The sequence below is a fragment of the Arachis ipaensis genome, chromosome B04 (assembly GCF_000816755.2).
Source record: "Arachis ipaensis cultivar K30076 chromosome B04, Araip1.1, whole genome shotgun sequence".
NCBI classification, from domain to species: Eukaryota; Viridiplantae; Streptophyta; class Magnoliopsida; order Fabales; family Fabaceae; genus Arachis; species Arachis ipaensis.
The window spans coordinates 104,397,034-104,416,226 of NC_029788.2; the positions used below are offsets into that span (position 1 = coordinate 104,397,034).

At 33.1% G+C, this 19,193-nt stretch overlaps 1 protein-coding gene across 5 annotated transcripts; it reads right to left on the reverse strand.

The window, feature by feature from the left end:
* On the reverse strand, positions 4,327-9,102 carry LOC107639683 (la-related protein 1A-like). Of its 5 annotated transcripts, none has more exons than XR_002361448.1 (8): positions 6,983-7,096; positions 6,816-6,879; positions 6,152-6,229; positions 5,611-5,994; positions 5,300-5,467; positions 5,165-5,197; positions 4,835-4,891; positions 4,327-4,601 (listed from the first exon to the last, which is right to left on the reverse strand). XR_002361448.1 is itself a non-coding variant. In XM_021121444.1 (7 exons), exons 1-6 carry the CDS (start codon positions 8,946-8,948, stop codon positions 5,752-5,754), a joined length of 492 nt encoding a protein of 163 aa, XP_020977103.1. In that variant the 5' UTR covers positions 8,949-9,102; the 3' UTR covers positions 5,319-5,467; positions 5,611-5,751. The 5 variants fall into 5 exon arrangements, 2 of the variants coding, with proteins under 2 accessions (XP_020977103.1, XP_020977104.1); XR_002361447.1 differs by having other exon boundaries at positions 5,279-5,467; XR_002361449.1 differs by lacking the exon at positions 5,165-5,197 and having other exon boundaries at positions 5,279-5,467.

Consider the following 19,193-nt stretch of genomic DNA (forward strand, 5'->3'; position numbering starts at 1 on the left):
GATTTTTAACATTTTAAATTTTTTAATTTTTATTTCAAAAATTTTTAAATAAATTTAATGCTATTTTACTGTTAAATTTGACACAAATAATTAATAAAATGTGTGACATAACATTGACAATATTACTGTTAAGTTATACCTTTCTCTTTATGTTAGAAAAATATAATCAAAATTTTTTTTGTAATACTTTTTTTTTCTCGATCTATTTGTAAAAAAAAATTAAAATTCTATCAATCAATCATCAATAATCCAGAATCTAAGAAAAAATTTTTAAATTGGTGATCATGGATCAACTTATCTAAGTAATAAAATCAAATATTATTTACGTTTTAATATGTTAATTATTTGTGTCAAATTTAACAATAAGACAATATTAAATCAATTTAAAAAAATTTTGGATTAAAATAAAATATTTAAACATTTTAAAATTAAAATAAAAATTTAAAATATTAAAGACTAAATTAAAATTTAACCTAAATATTAAAAAACTAAAATAATACTTTACCCATAATATAAATAGTCTTATGAGTATAATAATTTGATTAGATAACAATATAATACTTTTACACACCATTAATATCTAAATTCTATCATTCTTTTTTTAACTAGCATTCCAAATAAGGGAGAAAATACAATGTTACTTAAGAAAAGAAAATTATACGGTACAGATCAAAAAGTATACAGATTTAAAGATATGTTTATGTGGCAAAACTTAAACCACACATTCTAAAGCCACACTTTTCACTTAAAACTGTAACTCTTCACAAAGAAAAGTGTCACCTAATGGGAAAAAGTAAATTAGAAGATTTAAGAGAAGAAATAATTAAGTTATCAAAATTAATAGACCAAAAATTAATGATTTTAACTAATGTTAACTGTAATGACACCGAATTCTTAAAATCAATACAAAATGATTTTTCTCAAAATCTTTATTTTACTATAAGTTTTATTGAAGGACTTCAAAAACCTGAAAAAACTTATTTTTCACACGGAATTTCTAAAAAATGTTACCATGGAAATGATTCCCCACATCTTTATCATACTTTTAACCCACAATTAAATTCTATAGTAGATATGCTTGAAGAAATATTAGTATCCATAAAATTTCAAAGAAATAAGGAAAAAGAGAATCCCAAAGAAGAAAAATGTCAAAATATAATCAACATAACAGATTTAAAAGTAAAATCACCATTGAAATTATGAATATTGAAGAAAAATTAGAAGAAGTTACAATGCTTTTTAAACAATTAAAAATGGTTCAAGAAAATAATATTATGGAACATGGATTTCAAATAGAAGAAGAATTAGTAAATTCTGAAAATATAGAAAATGAAGAACACATCCTAGATTATTCAAGTGACGAAGAACCAGCAATTCCAATACAAGTAAAAAATAAAGCTGGAACATCTAAGGATAATCAATCTCAATTTAAATGGGAAATATATTTTGATAATTATGCTTTTAAAAAAGGATTTATAAATAAAGATTCAAAATATACAAAAATACCATCAAAATACGTTCCTAAAATTCAGGAAATGAAAGGAGAAAGAATGCTTGACTTAGACTGCAAAAAGAATGAAAATTTTTTTTTCGAAAATTGGTTGAATTCCTTTTTATTAGAAGCCTTTACTAATCCAAAACTTAGTGAATTGTCTGGAAGAGATATTTGGAATTACATAGGGTTTCATACTAAAGGAACTATAAGAGAAATAAATAGAGGGACAATTGAAAATAATTTTGGTGGAGCAACCTCTTCAATAAGAGAGGAAATAAAAGAACGTTGTATGCAAGAAGCAACTCAAAAAAGATTTGCAAATATAATTAGAATTTGCTGTCAGGATAATGAAGAGATACCTCAAAAATATGGTCTTAATAAAAATTTCCAAAGAAAAAGAAAATACCAATTTAGAAAAAGAAAATACTATCCAAACTAGAGAAAAAAGAGGTATTTTAGAAAAAGAAATAACAATAAAAATAAAAGACAAAAAAGTGATTATTGCCCGAATAAAAAAGAAAATTGTAAGTGTTGGTATTGCCAAGAAGAAGGACACTATGCAAATGAATGTCCGAAAAAGAAGGATAAAAAGGATCTTACTAAACAAATAGAAATTGCTAAGTCTTGTTTTATGGAACCTTTAGAGGAATCTGATGATAACTTAGACTATATTTTTGAATATGTCTCAGAAACAGACTTAGAGACTGAGTAATAATGCCACATTTATTACTATAAAAATAACAGAAAAGTTTATAAATGCTTTTATAGATTCTGGAGCAACACAATGCTTCGCTAGTTCAAATATAAAACTTGATTGGAAAAAATTAAAGAAACCATTAAGAGTTAGAATAGCTGACAAGTCAATACATAAAATTGACCAAAAAGCAAAATGGCTGAAATTTTTATTCAAAATTATAGGTTCATTGTTCCATCTATATATATGTTAAATTCTGGAATGGATTTTATCATAGGAAATAACTTTTTAAAGCTATATCATCCATTCATTCAAGAATTAACATATATAGTTTTAAAAGCTCCACACGATTCTTCAATAAATCAAAAATCAAAACGTATAAAAATACCAACTACTACTATAGATAAGATCTTAAAATTTAAAATATTTTCTATATTAGAGACATGTTATTTAAATTTATACTTTCAGATAAATATTCCAAAAAATAATCCTGAAATAAAGATAGAAGAACTTTTGGATGAAATTTGTGCTGAAAATCCTTTAGATGTTAAAAATACAAATAACGAATTAGTAAGCATTAAATTAAAAGATCCTACAAAAGAGATAAATGTTCCAAATAAAATTCCTTATTCCGCAAGAGATAGAGAAGAGTTCTCATTAGAATGTAGAGATCTTTTGGAAAAAGGAATTATAAGATTAAGTAAAAGTCCTCATACGGCTCCATCCTTTTATGTCGAAAACAATAATGAAATTAAAAGGGGAAAACGAAGAATGGTTATTAACTATAAGAAGATGAATGAAGCAACTATTGGTGATGCTCATAAACTTCCAAGAAAAGATTCTATTTTAGAAAAAATCAAAGGAGCAACTTGGTTTTCATCTCTTGATGCAAAATCAGGATATTGGCAACTTCGTTTAGACGAAGAAACAAGGAAATTAACTGCTTTTACTTGCCCAACAAAAGAATCAACAAGTGTGTTGCTCTATGAATGGAATGTATTACCATTCGGATTAAAACAAGCCCCAGGTATTTATCAAAGATTTATGGAAGAAAATCTAAAAGAGTTAAATGAATTTATTTTAGTATACATTGATGATATACTAATTTTTACAAAATAGGATAAAGAAGATCATCTTCAAAAATTATTAATAGTTTTAGAAAGATGTAAAGAAAAAGGATTAGTTCTTAGCAAAAAGAAAGCAAGAATAGCAAAACAAGAAATAGAGTTTCTTGGATTAATTCTATCCACTCAAGGAAAGCTAAAACTTCAACCAAATGTTCTAGAAAAGGTAAATTTATTTCTTAATAAAATAGAAGATAGAAAACAATTACAAAGATTTTTAGGGTGTATAAATTATATTTCTGATCAAGGATTTTTAAAAAAATAAAAAATATTATGTAATTTATAATGGCTCCATGAAAGGAGTATATGATGCCTGGGAAAAAGCAGCACCATTCACACATCAATCAAGGATAATTCATAAAGGAGTGTTTCTAACACTGGAAGAGGCAAAGGAATCCTTCAAGGAATATGAAGCTCTCCATCCAGAGCAAACTCTAAAAAGAGCAGATAAAGCTCCAATTCAAACCCAGAGAACACAACTAGAAAATGGATTAATACAGACAGATTTACAGACGGATTTAGTCTTTATTACAGACGGATTTTTGGTTACCGACGAAATTACCGACGGATTTTGTCCCTCTGTAAAAGTCCCGTCGGAAATTATTTACCGACGGATTTTTTTCCGTCGGAAAATTACAGACGGATTTTTAGCAATTACCGATGGATTTTCCCTCTGTAAATTTTCTATCCATTTTCCAAAGGCGACGAACTTTCCGACGGATTTTCAGACGGATTTTTTGTCTGTAATTACAGACGGATTTTCAGACGAATTTTCCGTCTGTAATTACAGACGGATTTTTCGACCGATTTTCCGTCTGTAATTACAGACGGATTTTCCGACAGATTTTCCGTCTGTAATTTGAACTTTGGAAAATCATCCCGTTCTGATTACAGACAGAAAATCCGTCTGTAATTCCGTCAGTAAGATAAAATAGAATTTTTTTTAGATTTTTTCATTGCAAAATGAATACTTTAAATTTGTTTTCTAAATTTACTCCATCAAACACTGTAAATTGAAAAAAGAAAGCCAAAAATCACATAAATAAACATAATATTCATTACATGATACCTATAAAATTGGATGTTATTTTTCAACATCATTGGCCAATATCTCATTGTCTTAATAAAAAAATACCAAAAATAAATAAGATGACCATCCCAATGTTACATGAATGTCACAAATTACACTTAGCACTTAAAGATAGAATAATCTAAAATATTAATAGATAACTAAGTTGCATTGGCAGCATCAAACTCCATATTGAAAGTTAATTTTGACATCTCCTGACTGAAATAGAATTAAAACCCAAATTAGAATTGGAGTGAATTGGAATGCTTGAATAAAAATAAAGCATATTATTTAAAGCATTTTGCACTCAGGAAGTAGTCTCTTTTGCATGAACAATTTTCTATAAAAGAATCGGTACATAGAGAATCACATCTCTTCTTAGAAAGCAAGAACCATGAGCTTCTTAAGGGAGGGTAAAGGAGGTACTGTAGTAAAATTTGGAGACATAATACCTCCACATAGTAGCTGAATGCTTGCTAAGTAGTAGCATTATCCAAAATAAAGTATACCTGCCATAACAAAGTACAATCATATACTTTAATACCAAAATATACGAAGAGCTAAACAAAAACTCTCAATTGAACCATTATCAAATAGTGGTTGTATACTTTAATGCCCCATTATCACCGCCAACTTCACTTCTCTATATTAAATGTACACATGACAAATTTTGCTTCACTCATAAAGGTACCTCTAGAACAATCTATGCCAAAGAATCAAAACAGAAAAAAACAGAGAGAACAACAAAAACAAAACAGAGATCAGAACAACTTAATTGGTACCTCTCTCCTTTCCATTCCCAGTTTCAATTGGTACTGCATAAGCCAAAAGAATTGAAACATTTAAAGGGTTATTAACAGAGTGCGGAATGAAAAAGAATATTTGAAAGAACTCACATGGGCTAGGCAAAGTCAAACCAGCAGGAAGCCTAGGCACAACAACAACAGGATGATTCTGCACATGCGCCAGAAAAGCCTCAGACGGTTCAGAAAATACAATCTCATCGTAAGATTCAACAACAACAGGTTTCTTTGTTGACTGAGGACCAGATTCCTCTTCTGGATACAATTTCAAATGGTGATTACCTACAAGCACAAAATCCAGTACCATTCATAACAAATAAAAATTAAATAAATGAAAATTGGTTCCTCAACTCTAAAGTCTAAAGTCTAAACATAACAAATTCAAAACAAACATGAAGACAGCATAATAAGTAACTAAAACTCACAAATCCAGCTGTTTAGAGGCATTCCTTGAGCTGCACGGCCAGTATTTAGAGCATAACCATTCATCAGAAAGCTGTCTCTAGAAAGTGGATTCTGCGTAGTTATCACTGTATGTATAATCAAATCATTTGTTTATTCATTGATCATATAGCACTATTAGTTTGCAACCAAGGAAACAATTGCAATAAACACCTTTTTTGTATATACAAAAAGGATTTTGGAAAGCCTTTCAACTTCCCTGAAATTGGTGAGGAAAGCCACCCTTCCATCCCTGGTGGAGCCCAACCATGTACCACCGCCGAGCTCATCCCTTCCGCCCAATAGAATTCGTCCCTGTTGAAACTCATCAGCTGCATCCAATGCTTATTTAACAATAACATCATCACCTGCAATTGTGATAATTTCTTATTAAAAACACAAAACAAAACAAAAACAAACAAGATAATTGAGTTCAGTAATGTGATTGTGAAACTGACCAGTGTTTAATTTGATACTAAGATAAAATCAATTTCCGAAAAAGTACCAAAAGTAACCAAAACTGACCAGTCTCATTATACGACCTTAGAACAGTAACCACAGCCAAATCAATGATCATCAACGACTCCAGGAGCCTCCAATTTTCTAGATTCAGGCCAAATCAAACGCAGAATTTTCACTACTCAGCAACAATTCAGCAAAGCTAGCGGCAGAAAATTCAATAATCACATATCTCCAATTTTGGAATTCAGATTCAGAACATAAAATTGCAGAATTAGAGTCTACAACAGCAAAAGCTTCAGAATCAGCAAGAAATCTAAAACTTACAGAAGAAGTTCACATCAAAGGAGAAGGAGACTCATCAGATTTCAATTTTACATTTTAACCTCAACAACAAACAAAATCAACAGAGCTGGCAGATCGAGCAATAATTCAGCATTCATTTTTGTCTATTTATGCAGAAAACAAAGAAGAAGCGACAGATTTGGCTGAAGAAGAAGAAGAAGAAGAAGAATCCCACCTAGTTATGCAGGCAAAAATACAAACAGATAGAGGACATCCATTATATAAGCCAGACATTTCTACCATTATTTACAGGAACTCATACCCTTGATTCTATAGAGATCTAACAAAAAGAAAATTGCACAATTGCAGCAAATTCACTATAAACTGAATAAAAATAATAGTAACAAAAAATATGGTTGTTCATAGGAAGTTGATAGAAATCCACCTCACTGCAACCGATTCCAAGTTTCTTTCGATCATTCAAGCATTGTTTATGATATTTCACGTACCTGAAGGGAAGAATAACCTCATGAGAAATTCTGAAATTACAACATGTTCAATATAGTCCTAGACCTTATTACACGTATATCATAGCCAAGTATCATAACGTACTTCTGCTGTTGGAAACCGTTTTCTTCTAAAAGTTGGTTACTTGGATGCTGAAAAGGTGGGAAAGATTTTGGCATGGAGCCCACAGGAGGACTACTCGAAAGACCGCGTAGTTATCACTGTATGTATAATCAAATCATTTGTTTATTCATTGATCATATAGTACTATTAGTTTGCAACCAAGGAAACAATTGCAATAAACACCTTTTTTGTATATATAAAAAGGATTTTGGAAAGCCTTTCAACTTCCCTGAAATTGGTGAGGAAAGCCACCCTTCCATCTCTGGTGGAGCCCAACCATGTACCACCGCCGAGCTCATCCCTTCCGCCCAATATAATGCCGCCGGCCCACCATCCTAACGGCTCTGTGGGCCTGTCAACAATAAACAAATGGTTTTCGTTAGTCACCCAAGTTAAAATCAATCACATGTTTGTTACAAAAAAAGGAACCAACACAAGCACTCACCGGTAATAGAATTCGTCCCTGTTGAAACTCATCAGCTGAATCCAATGCTTATTTAACAATAACATCATCACCTGCAATTGTGATAATTTCTTATTAAAAACACAAAACAAAACAAAAACAAACAAGATAATTGAGTTCAGTAATGTGATTGTGAAACAGACCAGTGTTTAATTTGATACTAAGATAAAATCAATTTTCGAAAAAGTACCAAAAGTAACCAAAACTGACCAGTCTCATTATACGACCTTAGAACAGTAACCACAGCCAAATCAATGATCATCAACGACTCAAGGAGCCTCCAATTTTCTAGATTCAGGCCAAATCAAACGCAAAATTTTCACTACTCAGCAACAATTCAGCAAAGCTAGCGGCAGAAAATTCAATAATCACATATCTCCAATTTTGAAATTCAGATTCAGAACATAAAATTGCAGAATTAGAGTCTACAACAGCAAAAGCTTCAGAATTCAGCAAGAAATCTAAAACTTACAGAAGAAGTTCACATCAAAGGAGAAGAAGGAGACTCATCAGATTTCAATTTTACATTTTAACCTCAACAACAAATAAAATCAACAGAGCTGGCAGATCGAGCAATAATTCAGCATTCATTTTTGTCTATTTATGCAGAAAACGAAGAAGAAGCGACAGATTTGGCTGAAGAAGAAGAATTAGCTTGGCTGAAGAAGAAGAAGAAGAAGAATCCCACCTAGTTATGCAGGCAAAAATACAAACAGATAGAGGACATCCATTATATTAGCTAGACATTTCTACCATTATTTACAGGAACTCATACCCTTGATTCTATAGAGATCTAACAAAAAGAAAATTGCACAATTGCAGCAAATTCACTATAAACTGAATAAAAATAATAGTAACAAAAATATGGTTGTTCATAGGAAGTTGACAGAAATCCACCTCACTGCAACCGATTCCAAGTTTCTTTCGATCATTCAAGCATCGTTTATGATATTTCACGTACCTGAAGGGAAGAATAACCTCATGAGAAATTCTGAAATTACAACATGTTCAATATAGTCCTAGACCTTATTACACGTATATCATAGCCAAGTATCATAACATACTTCTGCTGTTGGAAACCGTTTTCTTCTAAAAGTTGGTTACTTGGATGCTGAAAAGGTGGGAAAGATTTTGGCATGGAGCCCACAGGAGGACTACTCGAAAGACCACCATGTGGCGAACTACTCAATTTGGAGGGTTTGAGACTGCAAAATTAAGAGAATAATTGGAAAGAGCTTTTCAGTGATCAAACTAAAGAATCAAACTACCAATACAAAGCTAGTCCAAATAGGACAGTTTTCTGAGTTAAACAATCATGATATATACCTGAATTTGAGTTCGAACATTCTCCAGTTCAGATTCCTGAAAATGTATACAGAGGATTGCAAGATGTATCAGGAACTGAAAATATCAATGTGAAACCTAGTAACAGCAGAATTTGAGCACAAACTATTGAGAATATGAAGTGATAACTTGCCTGCTCATGCAAAGCTTCTTTCAACTGAGATACAAGTGCCGCTCTACTTGCTTCAATTAATTTAAGACTTTCAACACACTGTTTCAAAATATTTTCTTGCTGCTCTAGTTCCTTAGACAAAGTTTCTCGCTTGGGATCCTTTGCTGAAAAGAGAAAACAACATAAGAACCCTGGGTTTCAAAACTCAGTTGTTTCCATGTCCAGTAGTACTAAGGAAAGTAAGGCACACGGAACTTTTTAATTTCCCATTTTTACCTTGTAGACCAAGTTATCAGNTTCCTAAAGCAACAAATACATATATGGACCCTGCATAATCAAATTTCAAGGGAAGTTGAGTAACTTAATTGAATAGAGAATTAATTTTCAGCAATTCACATGGCATTCCTATACAAGGATACAACAAGAACCAAGCAAAGAGAAGGTCCACCCTATTTATGGAGTCTCTCTTAGAGATGTACCAGGTGGTCCAAACCCACTTCATAATTGATCAGCAATCTATCAATCTGCCGCTTATCAAGTTAGACAGATTTTTTTTGCAGGCCTATAGTGTGTAAAATATTCATTTTTCCATTAAAGATGTAAACATAATCATTTTGATAAGATATCATAAGTCAGAAATAACTTAATCACATGCTAGTTTAAACCAAAAGTGTAGTTATTTAAATATCAAATAACAAATAACAAATAACTTAGAGCTTGGATTAAAATTCAAACCTGATAACTTAGTGGAGCTGATCTTGCAAATCTATTGAATGAAGCTGCTATATTGGCTGGTCGTCGGGGAAAGACAGCAATCTCATCTAAAGACAGCAATCTCTTCGTGAATTCATCTTCTGTGACACATGAACACAAATCTTAGAAGCAGTTTTAGCAAACTATTCTCAGATGTTGTTTTGAAAGATGCATTTCTACTTTCTTGCAAAACTTTGACCCCTGGTCATGATCAAAATCCACTAAAACCGGGTGTTCTCATTGCAATTAATTCCAGCCATCTGCATATGCTACAACATCCTCATAAACATGCATTAATTACATTCTTGATTAATTCCTCTGAAAAAGAAGATTACATATATATTACAGCCAAATAGCTTTAAATCAATTAGAATGAGACCAAAACACATATAGTGAAGCATGGAAGATAGCCCCATCAAAAGCATAAGCAATGTTTAGTAAGAAACTAGTCATAACTTGAGTAACCTATTCTTAAAGTAAGATAGAGTTATGAAGCTCAAACAATGCCATAGTGGAAAAACGATAGGAGAAAGAAAACAACAAACCTGAGGAATTTCAGCAACATATTGCCTAGGATTAACCTACTTCACTGACAATTGACAATTCTTCACACACCAAAAAAAAGTAGCTTTTAAAGAAGCTTTTGCCTTTTGGTATAATCTAGAAAGTAGCTCAACATACCAATTTATTAGTAAGCTTTGTATCTTAAATTAAGAAGCTCAACTAAGGATAAACAAACAAAACTTTGTAATTTGAAAATGATGCCAATGGGGTTTAACTACGCTTTCTTACTTGGCCTTTATGGATTATAGATCAGCATAGTGCACTAGAATTTTAGAATATACTTATATGAACAAATATGAACAAAATTATGAACAGCAAACAGACATTTTATGAACAAAATTCACAAAGTACACAGCATTCAATATTATCCAGGGAAAAGGGAAAAGAGTTTGAGGGATGAGGCGAAGAGGAGCGTGAATGGAGTGTGAATGGTGTTCGAATGGAGTGTGAATGGAGTGTGAAATGGGTGGTTATAAAATTAGGGTTTTCAATATTTTCGACGAAAAATTTAAATTACAGACGGATTTTTCGTCTGTAATAATTAAATAAAACGCAGCATTTTGTCTATTTAATTACAGATGGATTTTCCGTCTGTAATCATTTCAAATCCGTCTGTAATTATTTTTCATGGAAAAAAAATTAATTTTTCCGACGGAATTATCGACGGATTCTCTTTTCCGTCTGTAATTTATGCTAATCCATTTTTTTTGTTTTCCGACAAAAAATCCCTCTGAAATTCCCTCTGTATTTCAGTGGGATAAAATCCGTCGGAAATATCCGTCTGTAATAACTAGTTTTCTAGTAGTGAGAACAGGGATAATAAGAAACATTCCTACAAGGGCTGAAATCAAGGAAAAGAAAAGGGTCTGTAGATCAAATCTCAGAGAAACCCTTAATATAGTCCTGAATTGGACTGAAGAAAAAAGGGCAATTTTGGGATATTATCCTATTGCCAAAGAACAGCTAACAAAGTTGGTTATATTTTCAGATGCTTTTCCATCTGACACCTATCAGTTTTTCCAGTATGGATTAATTGATACAATTTTAATTTTTAATGATCTAAAAATTATTAGTGAGTTTCCTGCAGGATTCGTTGATGCAGTAAAGAGATTTAAAAATATGATTGACAATGTAAATCCGAGGGATATATCCCTAAAATTTACAAACAGTCAACCTATTTTTAATGAAGAAGAAGAATGCTTGGTTCCAGCATACCAAGTAATATTCATGTCCGTCTTCCCAGGAAATTTTCAACCAATTGATTAGATTCAAGATTTAACGATTTACAGTCATGAAGGAAGGCTAGCCAGCACATTAGCAAGGGTCTTTGAAAGAACTCAAAAAATAACGAAGGAATCTCACACAAGGATTAATTATAAAAGTAGAAATACTCTGCTTGTGTCCAGTAAAAGAAATGAAATTGAGGAAACAGAGATGAGACTCTTGGTGGAATTTGAATCAGCATTCTATAACTTATCTGGACTTTTAGAAAAGCTCCCTGAAGGGATAAAGAGGAATCTCTGCTATTTGATAAAAGACAGAGAAGACTACAAGTGCCAGCTATGTGCCTTAGAAATATCTGAAGAAAGCAATAATGAAACGGAATCAACTCACATGATGAAGGAAGGAGACAATGCATCTGAGGGTCACATGATAAAAGAGGAGGACAGTGCATCTGAAGCATCTCTCAACATTATTGCATAGTGACGTAAGCACTTAGGTCATAGAGCACCAACAATGTAGCTGGTGCAAGAGAACAAATAATGACGTAAGCAATGACGTCATAAGAAGGGTAAGGATGGGAATTGTCCATCAAACCCAAATATTATAAATAGGTTGCTTAGCAAATTGTAGAATCATCAGACAATAGAAAGCAGGAGGCTAAGAGTACTCATATGCTAGGAGAGCAAGGAGGAAGCTGCCGAGGCGATTCTATAGTCTGAAGAAGAATTCCCTTAGGGAAAAAATAATCCTAAACTCCCCTCTGGAGTTAGAATCTACAATCTCCCCTCTGGAGATAAAAACACCTTATGTAAAATATACTAAATAAAGGAAGTTTTTCTCCAGAAAGGTACATCTTCATCCTAGTCTTTCAATTATGAATTATTTAGAAAGTTTAGAATTAACAGAAGAATCTGATTATTATAGATTAACTGCTTTATTAGATAATGAAAAACAGGCTGTTCTAAAAACAGAATTGAATCTCAAATCAAATGAAAATTTTAATAAACAAAATCTTTTAAAAGAAGTTTTTAATAGAAAAAATATAATATACTATGGAAAAATTCAACTTGAAGCCCCTATAAAGATAAAATCCGTCAATGGAGAACTTGAAATAGTTTTGATAAATGATGAAGAATTGAGTAAACAGATTGAGAAAATTAAGGATCAACAAAAAAGATCTAAAATTGGATGGATTCATATTAGTACTATACAAGTCTTAATCAAATCTACATATATGAAAGGAATTAATTCACCAATAAGCTTAGCAATCTGTGACAAAAGAATTACTGATGACCCAATAGATCAAATAATTAGAATTGTTCATGGAAACTTAGCAAACGTAAATGTTAAATTCAATGCTCATCTTGGATATGCTATACCTTTATCAACTGAAAATCTTGGAAGATCTATAAGTTTGGCTTATAAATTTCACAGAAAGAATTTAATGGAACAAGACGATGAGCCATTTTCAATTACATATGCAATAAATTATGCTTTAACAAATAGCCATCATAGTATAATATTTAAAAACAGAGAAAGAATTTATGTCGATGAATTATTTCAGAAAATTGTAAAAACAGAAATACCAAAATATAAAGCTATTGAAAACCCAGTTCTATTATTAAAAGAACCATCAGGAAAATTAGTTTCATCGAATTTTCAAATAAGAGAATCTAAAATTAATAGCCCTTTAAGTTTATCTAAGTTAAAGATTAAAGAAGAAAATTCTGAAATAAAAGAATTAACAAAAAAGGTCGAAAAATTAAATGAAACCCTAAACACTAAATTATGACAATAAATAAAGAAAAAATATATGTAACTTATCAAGACAAGAAACAAGAGCTCTTTGAAAGAGAAAATCGGTTGAATTATTTACAGTTTTCTGAAATAAATCAAAGAGCATTTAAAGCTCTAAAAATAGTCTATGACAAGTTGAAAAGAGAAGTTGAAGAGCTAGAAAAATTAATAGAATCTCTAGAGAATAGTGATGAATCGATGATAGAATTTGCAGAAATTCTAAGATAAATAATGAAGCATACAAAGATTGAAAGACCAAAAAATAAAATAAAAAGAAAAAGGGCGAAAAAATTAAAAAGTAAAATAAAGGAGTATAAAAGGGAATTAAATAATCTTCAGATCGAAATTGATGACCTTATAATAAAAAGGATAGAAATAAGAATAAATATAAACAAGTTGGAGTTAAACTTAAAAAATTTATAAATGCCTGGAAAACCATATTATGACTTAAAAGAATTAAAACTGTTGAAAGAAAAAATGGAGAATGAAGTTGAAAAATTAAAAAGATATTTAGAAACAACAGAAAGTGTAGAAATAAAAGAAGTTTTTGAAGATTTGAGAAATTATATTAAAGAAAAAGACAAACAGATAAAAGATTTTATATACAATAATCCAAGCAAAAAAGAATATTATAAACTAAAACAAGATTGAAAAACTATAAAATTAAAATCAGAATTATAAATACCTAGTAATAGTAGAAATGGTCAACACTTTTGAATTTGCAAATTATTTAAATAAAGCACCACCAATCGAATCTATACAAATTATAAACTTATTCAAAGTAAAGTATGAAGAGTTAATAGAAATTTCGAAAAAGAAATTAAAAGAAAAGTCGACTTTAAAAAATTGGTATCAGAGCCAAGTTAACGATTAAGGGTAACACTTTCTCTTTAAGCAACACTTTTAGTGATACGTTTTTTAAATCTGTAAATCTGTACGAAGATGTATCTGTACAGTAGATGGACCCCTTAAGAAATAATCTGCTATTAGAAGTAATAAATGAAGGAACAAGCTATGGATTTTATATATTTTTTTTCTTTATGTAAAAAACTAGATTTACCACATTTGGAAACTTTTTTTTTATATAAAAATAAAGTTAATCAGGTTAACCTTTTTAAATTTCAACCATTTTTATAGAGCATAACAAAATAAAAAAGTTATAACAAAACTTGATCTTTTGATTTGGGAATATTTAAATTCACAAGAATTTGAAAATACATTTAACTTTCTAATTTTTTAAAATTTGGACATATCGATCCCTCGTGTTTAATTGGGTCTGTCAGACCCAACGAAAAAAAATCAAACGTAATTTTTGTTATACTGACCTGATTGATACGGATATACACGTGAACTATCAACCTAACTCCTATCTATTTCTCAAAATGATACCACGACCCTTCAAGATAAAAACGATCTACTTCGGGCCTGTCTATTTCTTTTGAAGGGTCGCGTTGTTATTCTAAAAAATAGACAAGAGTAGGGTTGGTAGTTCACTCGAAACTTTTTAAAATGGGACAAATTAGACCGAAGAATCAATGTGTCCAAATTTTAAAGAGGTTAGATATTTAAATATATTTTAATGTTCATATATCATATGTGTATTAATAATTATATATAATCGAGCCAACTCACGAGCTAATAAGCTGAACTTAATCAAACTCAAGTTCGACTCATTTAATTTATGAGCTCAATTTCAGATTCAAACTCGACTCACCAGCTCACGAGTTTAGCTTATTGAGTTATTAATGAGCCGAGCTCGAGTTGGCTCATGAGCTGCCTCGACTCACTTCTAACTCTAACGGTAAATAAAGATCATTGTTTTGGTTTTTCCAATTTTTTTCCCTCTATCTTGGTCCTTAAAAATTAGTTTATCGATGAACAACTTTCGTAGTTAAATATATAAGTTGTTTGGTAGTTAATTACCCCATTATTTGTGTAGTTTTCTAGTCAATAAGCTAAGGTGGTTCATTAGTTTTTCTTTTTTTCTTTTTTTATTGACATGAACTATCTTGATGTTTTTATCTCCTCTTCCATATTATGGGCTGATAGGAATAGTAGGCCAAGAAAAAAAAAGGTTAAGTACTGAAATCGTCCCTAAGGTTTAGGGTGAAAATCAAAATCGTCTCCGATTTTTTTTTGTTATTAAAATCATCCTCAATGTTATAAAACGTTATAAAATCGTCCTTTTTCACTTCAATATTATTTTTTTTTACCATATTATCCTTCATTAGTAATAAAAATAATTAAAAATAATATTAAAAAATTAAAACAAACTCCTCCCTTCTCCACCCCTCCCCTCCCCTACCGTAACTCCCTCACTATCACACCTACGCATCATGTTCTGCATCATCTTCATCATCCTTATCACCTTTTGTTCATAACTTCTGCATAATCTTCATCATCCTTATCACCTTTTGTCCATAACTTCTGCATCATCTTCATCATCCTTAGGCAACTCTCTTCCTCTCCCTCTTCTTTTTCTCATGGCCATCACCACTGCCTCCATAACTATCACACTTTTCTTCTCTCTAAATCACTATCACCCACCCACAAACTAAATTTAGCAACAGCAACAATAAATTAACCAACAAATTTAGAAACATTAACACATATTTAGCAACAGCAACAACAAAATGAACAACATCAATAACAACATCCACAAAATAAATCAACAAAAATTTTAAATTTAACAACAATTCAGCAATCATCAATTGCAACTTCAGATCCAAATTCAACAGCAACAGAAATTTAAAAAAAAAGAAATGATATTCATCAGTTTATGTTTTTCAGAAAAAAAAAATAAAAAAAGGAAGAACAAAAAGAAGAGGGATTCGAGGCTGAAGACGACAAACTCGAAGACGCTTCTATCGATCCCACCACCATCTGCTCTCCACCTTCCCAACCTCTCACAACTGACCTCACTTCTTCTACCCGCATCGATCCCCATGGAAAGTGGTGAGCTCCAAGAAGCAAAATAGAGAATCAGAGAAGCAGAACAGGAAGAAGAATAGATCTGAATCTGGAAGGAGGAGCGATACGGCAAGAAGGCAGAACAGATGCGCAACACTGCAGGAGGCAGATCGGAGGCGTGGCGCTGTGAGAGGAAGAACGCATGCCGATGCTGCGAGAGAAAGAGCGCGACGGAGAAGGAGTCGGCGCCGAAGAAGAGTCAGAGGACATGGTTTTTGTCGAGGGGTAAGGATTGAGGTCGGTGATGGAAAGGGAGAAGAAGGTGGAGAAGGAGATGAGGAAGGTAAGGCCAACGTTAATCGAGGAAGGGTTGAGGTTAGTGATGAAAAGGGAGAAGAAGTTGGAGAAGGAGGTGGGGGCGGAGATGATACGATGGCGGAAAGAGAGAGAGGAAGAATTGGGGTTGTGGTTGGGAGGGAGGGTTCCGAAGAGGGGTAGGAAGAAGGAGATGAAAGGGAAGAGAGGGAGAGATACGGAGACACAGGATGTGGGTTGGGGGGTGTTGTTTTTTTTTTAATTTTATTTTTATTAATTTTAAGGGTAATTTGGTCAAGAAAATGAAATTAAAGTAAAAAAGGACGATTTTATAACGTTTTGTAACGTTGGGGATGATTTTAATAACAAAAAAAGGTCGGAGACGATTTTGATTTTCACCCCAAACCTTAGGGATGATTTCAGTATTTGACCCAAAAAAAAAATCTGCATTATCATCCAGATATTACCGTTCATTCCTTCTAATAATTTATAAGAATAAATTTTTATTTATTTAATTTACTATTTTTTCTTTATCATAAGTTTTTTTTGTCATTATACTATTCACATACCCACACACCCATACTTTTTTTTTGGACTTGGCCTTGGGTCAGAGAACTGACCCGGCCTAACAACCAGAACCTGAATTTGCCCAACAACACAACCCGCTAATGCCCGACCCTAATCGCAACTCTTCTCTTCTTCTTCGAAGCTAATCTCTCGACGCTCTCCTATTGTCATTGGAACTTCCATCAGGAACCCGGGGACTTGATGCATGGAGCTGATGCCGTAATCGGTCCTCCTCAGTGATGTCACCAGCCTGCATTTGCAGCTTTTCCACTTGGTTTCTACCGCAACCACACCGCGCCGAAGACGTGCCTCGCTGAAGCTCCTAGTGGTGCACTTGGGTCCGTCCTGAGGTTCCTGGAGTCACCGTCATCCTATGGCCGCTGCTACTTCTCTGCCGTATAACCTCCCGCCAAGCAATAAGTCCCTCAGCGTCCCCTCTGCTGTCCCTTCTCCCTATGTTGATAGTGTCGTTGCTGGTGCCGTTAATAGGCCGTTGCAAAGTCGTGGGTCGAAATCGCTCTTCCCCTTTAACATCGTGCCTGTCGCAGGTTTCCGTTTTCACCCTCCCAGGTAACCCCTCTTCTCTTTGGTATCCTTGAAGGCTGGTTGAAACTAAAACCTGGTTGGCTTGATTTCAATTGTATTGATTATGCTGAAGAATCGCAAATCCTGCTTCTGTTCTGATTGTATTCCTGACCTGAACAGGCGGATTGATTGTCCACTACCTCTATAGTTGATTCTCCGCTGCCATCGCTGCCAGTTGGTGAGCTAATTTGTTGCCATCTCGTGGAGTCCAAGTAGCTCCCACTTCCGAAGCCTCAACCACCAGTTGGAGAATGTCTTTGCTGATTGTGTCTGCTTCAGCTAAGGGCGTTCTTGCCTTAATCGCTTGAACCAGAGGTAAGCAATCTGTTTCAATTATGCAATTCGCTATTTGTATATTTTTAATGAGAATGAGAGCTTCTCTATATGCTTGAGCTTCTGCTACTAATGCTGATGTTGTTCTAAATGTTGATGTTGTCCCAGTGATAATTTTTCCTTGCCAGTCTCTGACCAGCGCTGCTAATGCTGCCATGCCCGTTTCCCTGTGGAACGCCGCGTTTGTGTTCGCTTTCACCCTGTTGTATGGCGGAGGCCTCCAAGTAATTCTCTTACTCTCACCATTCCTGCCTACCTTAGGTTTGTTATCTATATTGAGTCCCTTTGTTGCATTATGGTATTCTGCTGCTAGATGCTCTGAATAGATTATTACCTTTTCTGAATTGACTTTTGTTTGCTGGAATATGTGCTGATTCCTCGCTTTCCATATACACCAATAAATACATCCCAAATTGCACAAAAATTTGTCCTGTTCCTTCCTTGTCTCATTCTTGATTTTCTCGATTGTATTCATCATCCATTTTTCAAAAGATCTCACATTATAAGCTGTAGGCACAATTTGAAGGCTAGATCCAAACCACACCGCTCTAGTCCACGGACACAAAAGTAACGCGTGTTTTATTGTTTCATCCTCTTCCTGGCATATGCTACACCTGGGTGTAATTACACTTTTACACTGGTATAAATTCGTGTTCACTAGCAGAATTCTGTGCACTGCTTTCCATAAAAACATTCTAACCTTTTCTGGCACCGGTAATCTCCAAATAGTCTCCCATACCCCCTCAAATTTTGGCTTGTCGATGCTTTGCTGAGTTTTGTCTCTTCCTTTGTGTCTTTCTCCTCCTTCACAGCATGGTATTCGGTTCTGACTGAGTACTGTCCATCATTCTATACGGCCAAACAAAACGATCCTTTTTATTAATCAGACTAATGGGTGTTCTGGTTATCAGTTCAGCTACATTACCATGAAAAATGTCTTGAATTTTGTTCAAGTCCCAGCCTTCGTCCTCTCTTACCAACTCGCTCACTCTTCTATATCGATTTTCTCCGCCTCTCCTCAACTTGTCTGATCCTACCACCCAATTATCTTTCCAAATATCTATCCCCGCTCCACTTCCTACACTCCACCTTCCCTTCCTTCCAAGGAAATCTCTTCCCTCCAACATACTCTTCCATATCCATGACGCGTTTCCTCCTTCTCCCGCCTCCCATAAGCTGCAGTTAGGGTAGTAAATGGCCTTTAGTATCTGAACCCATAATTGCAT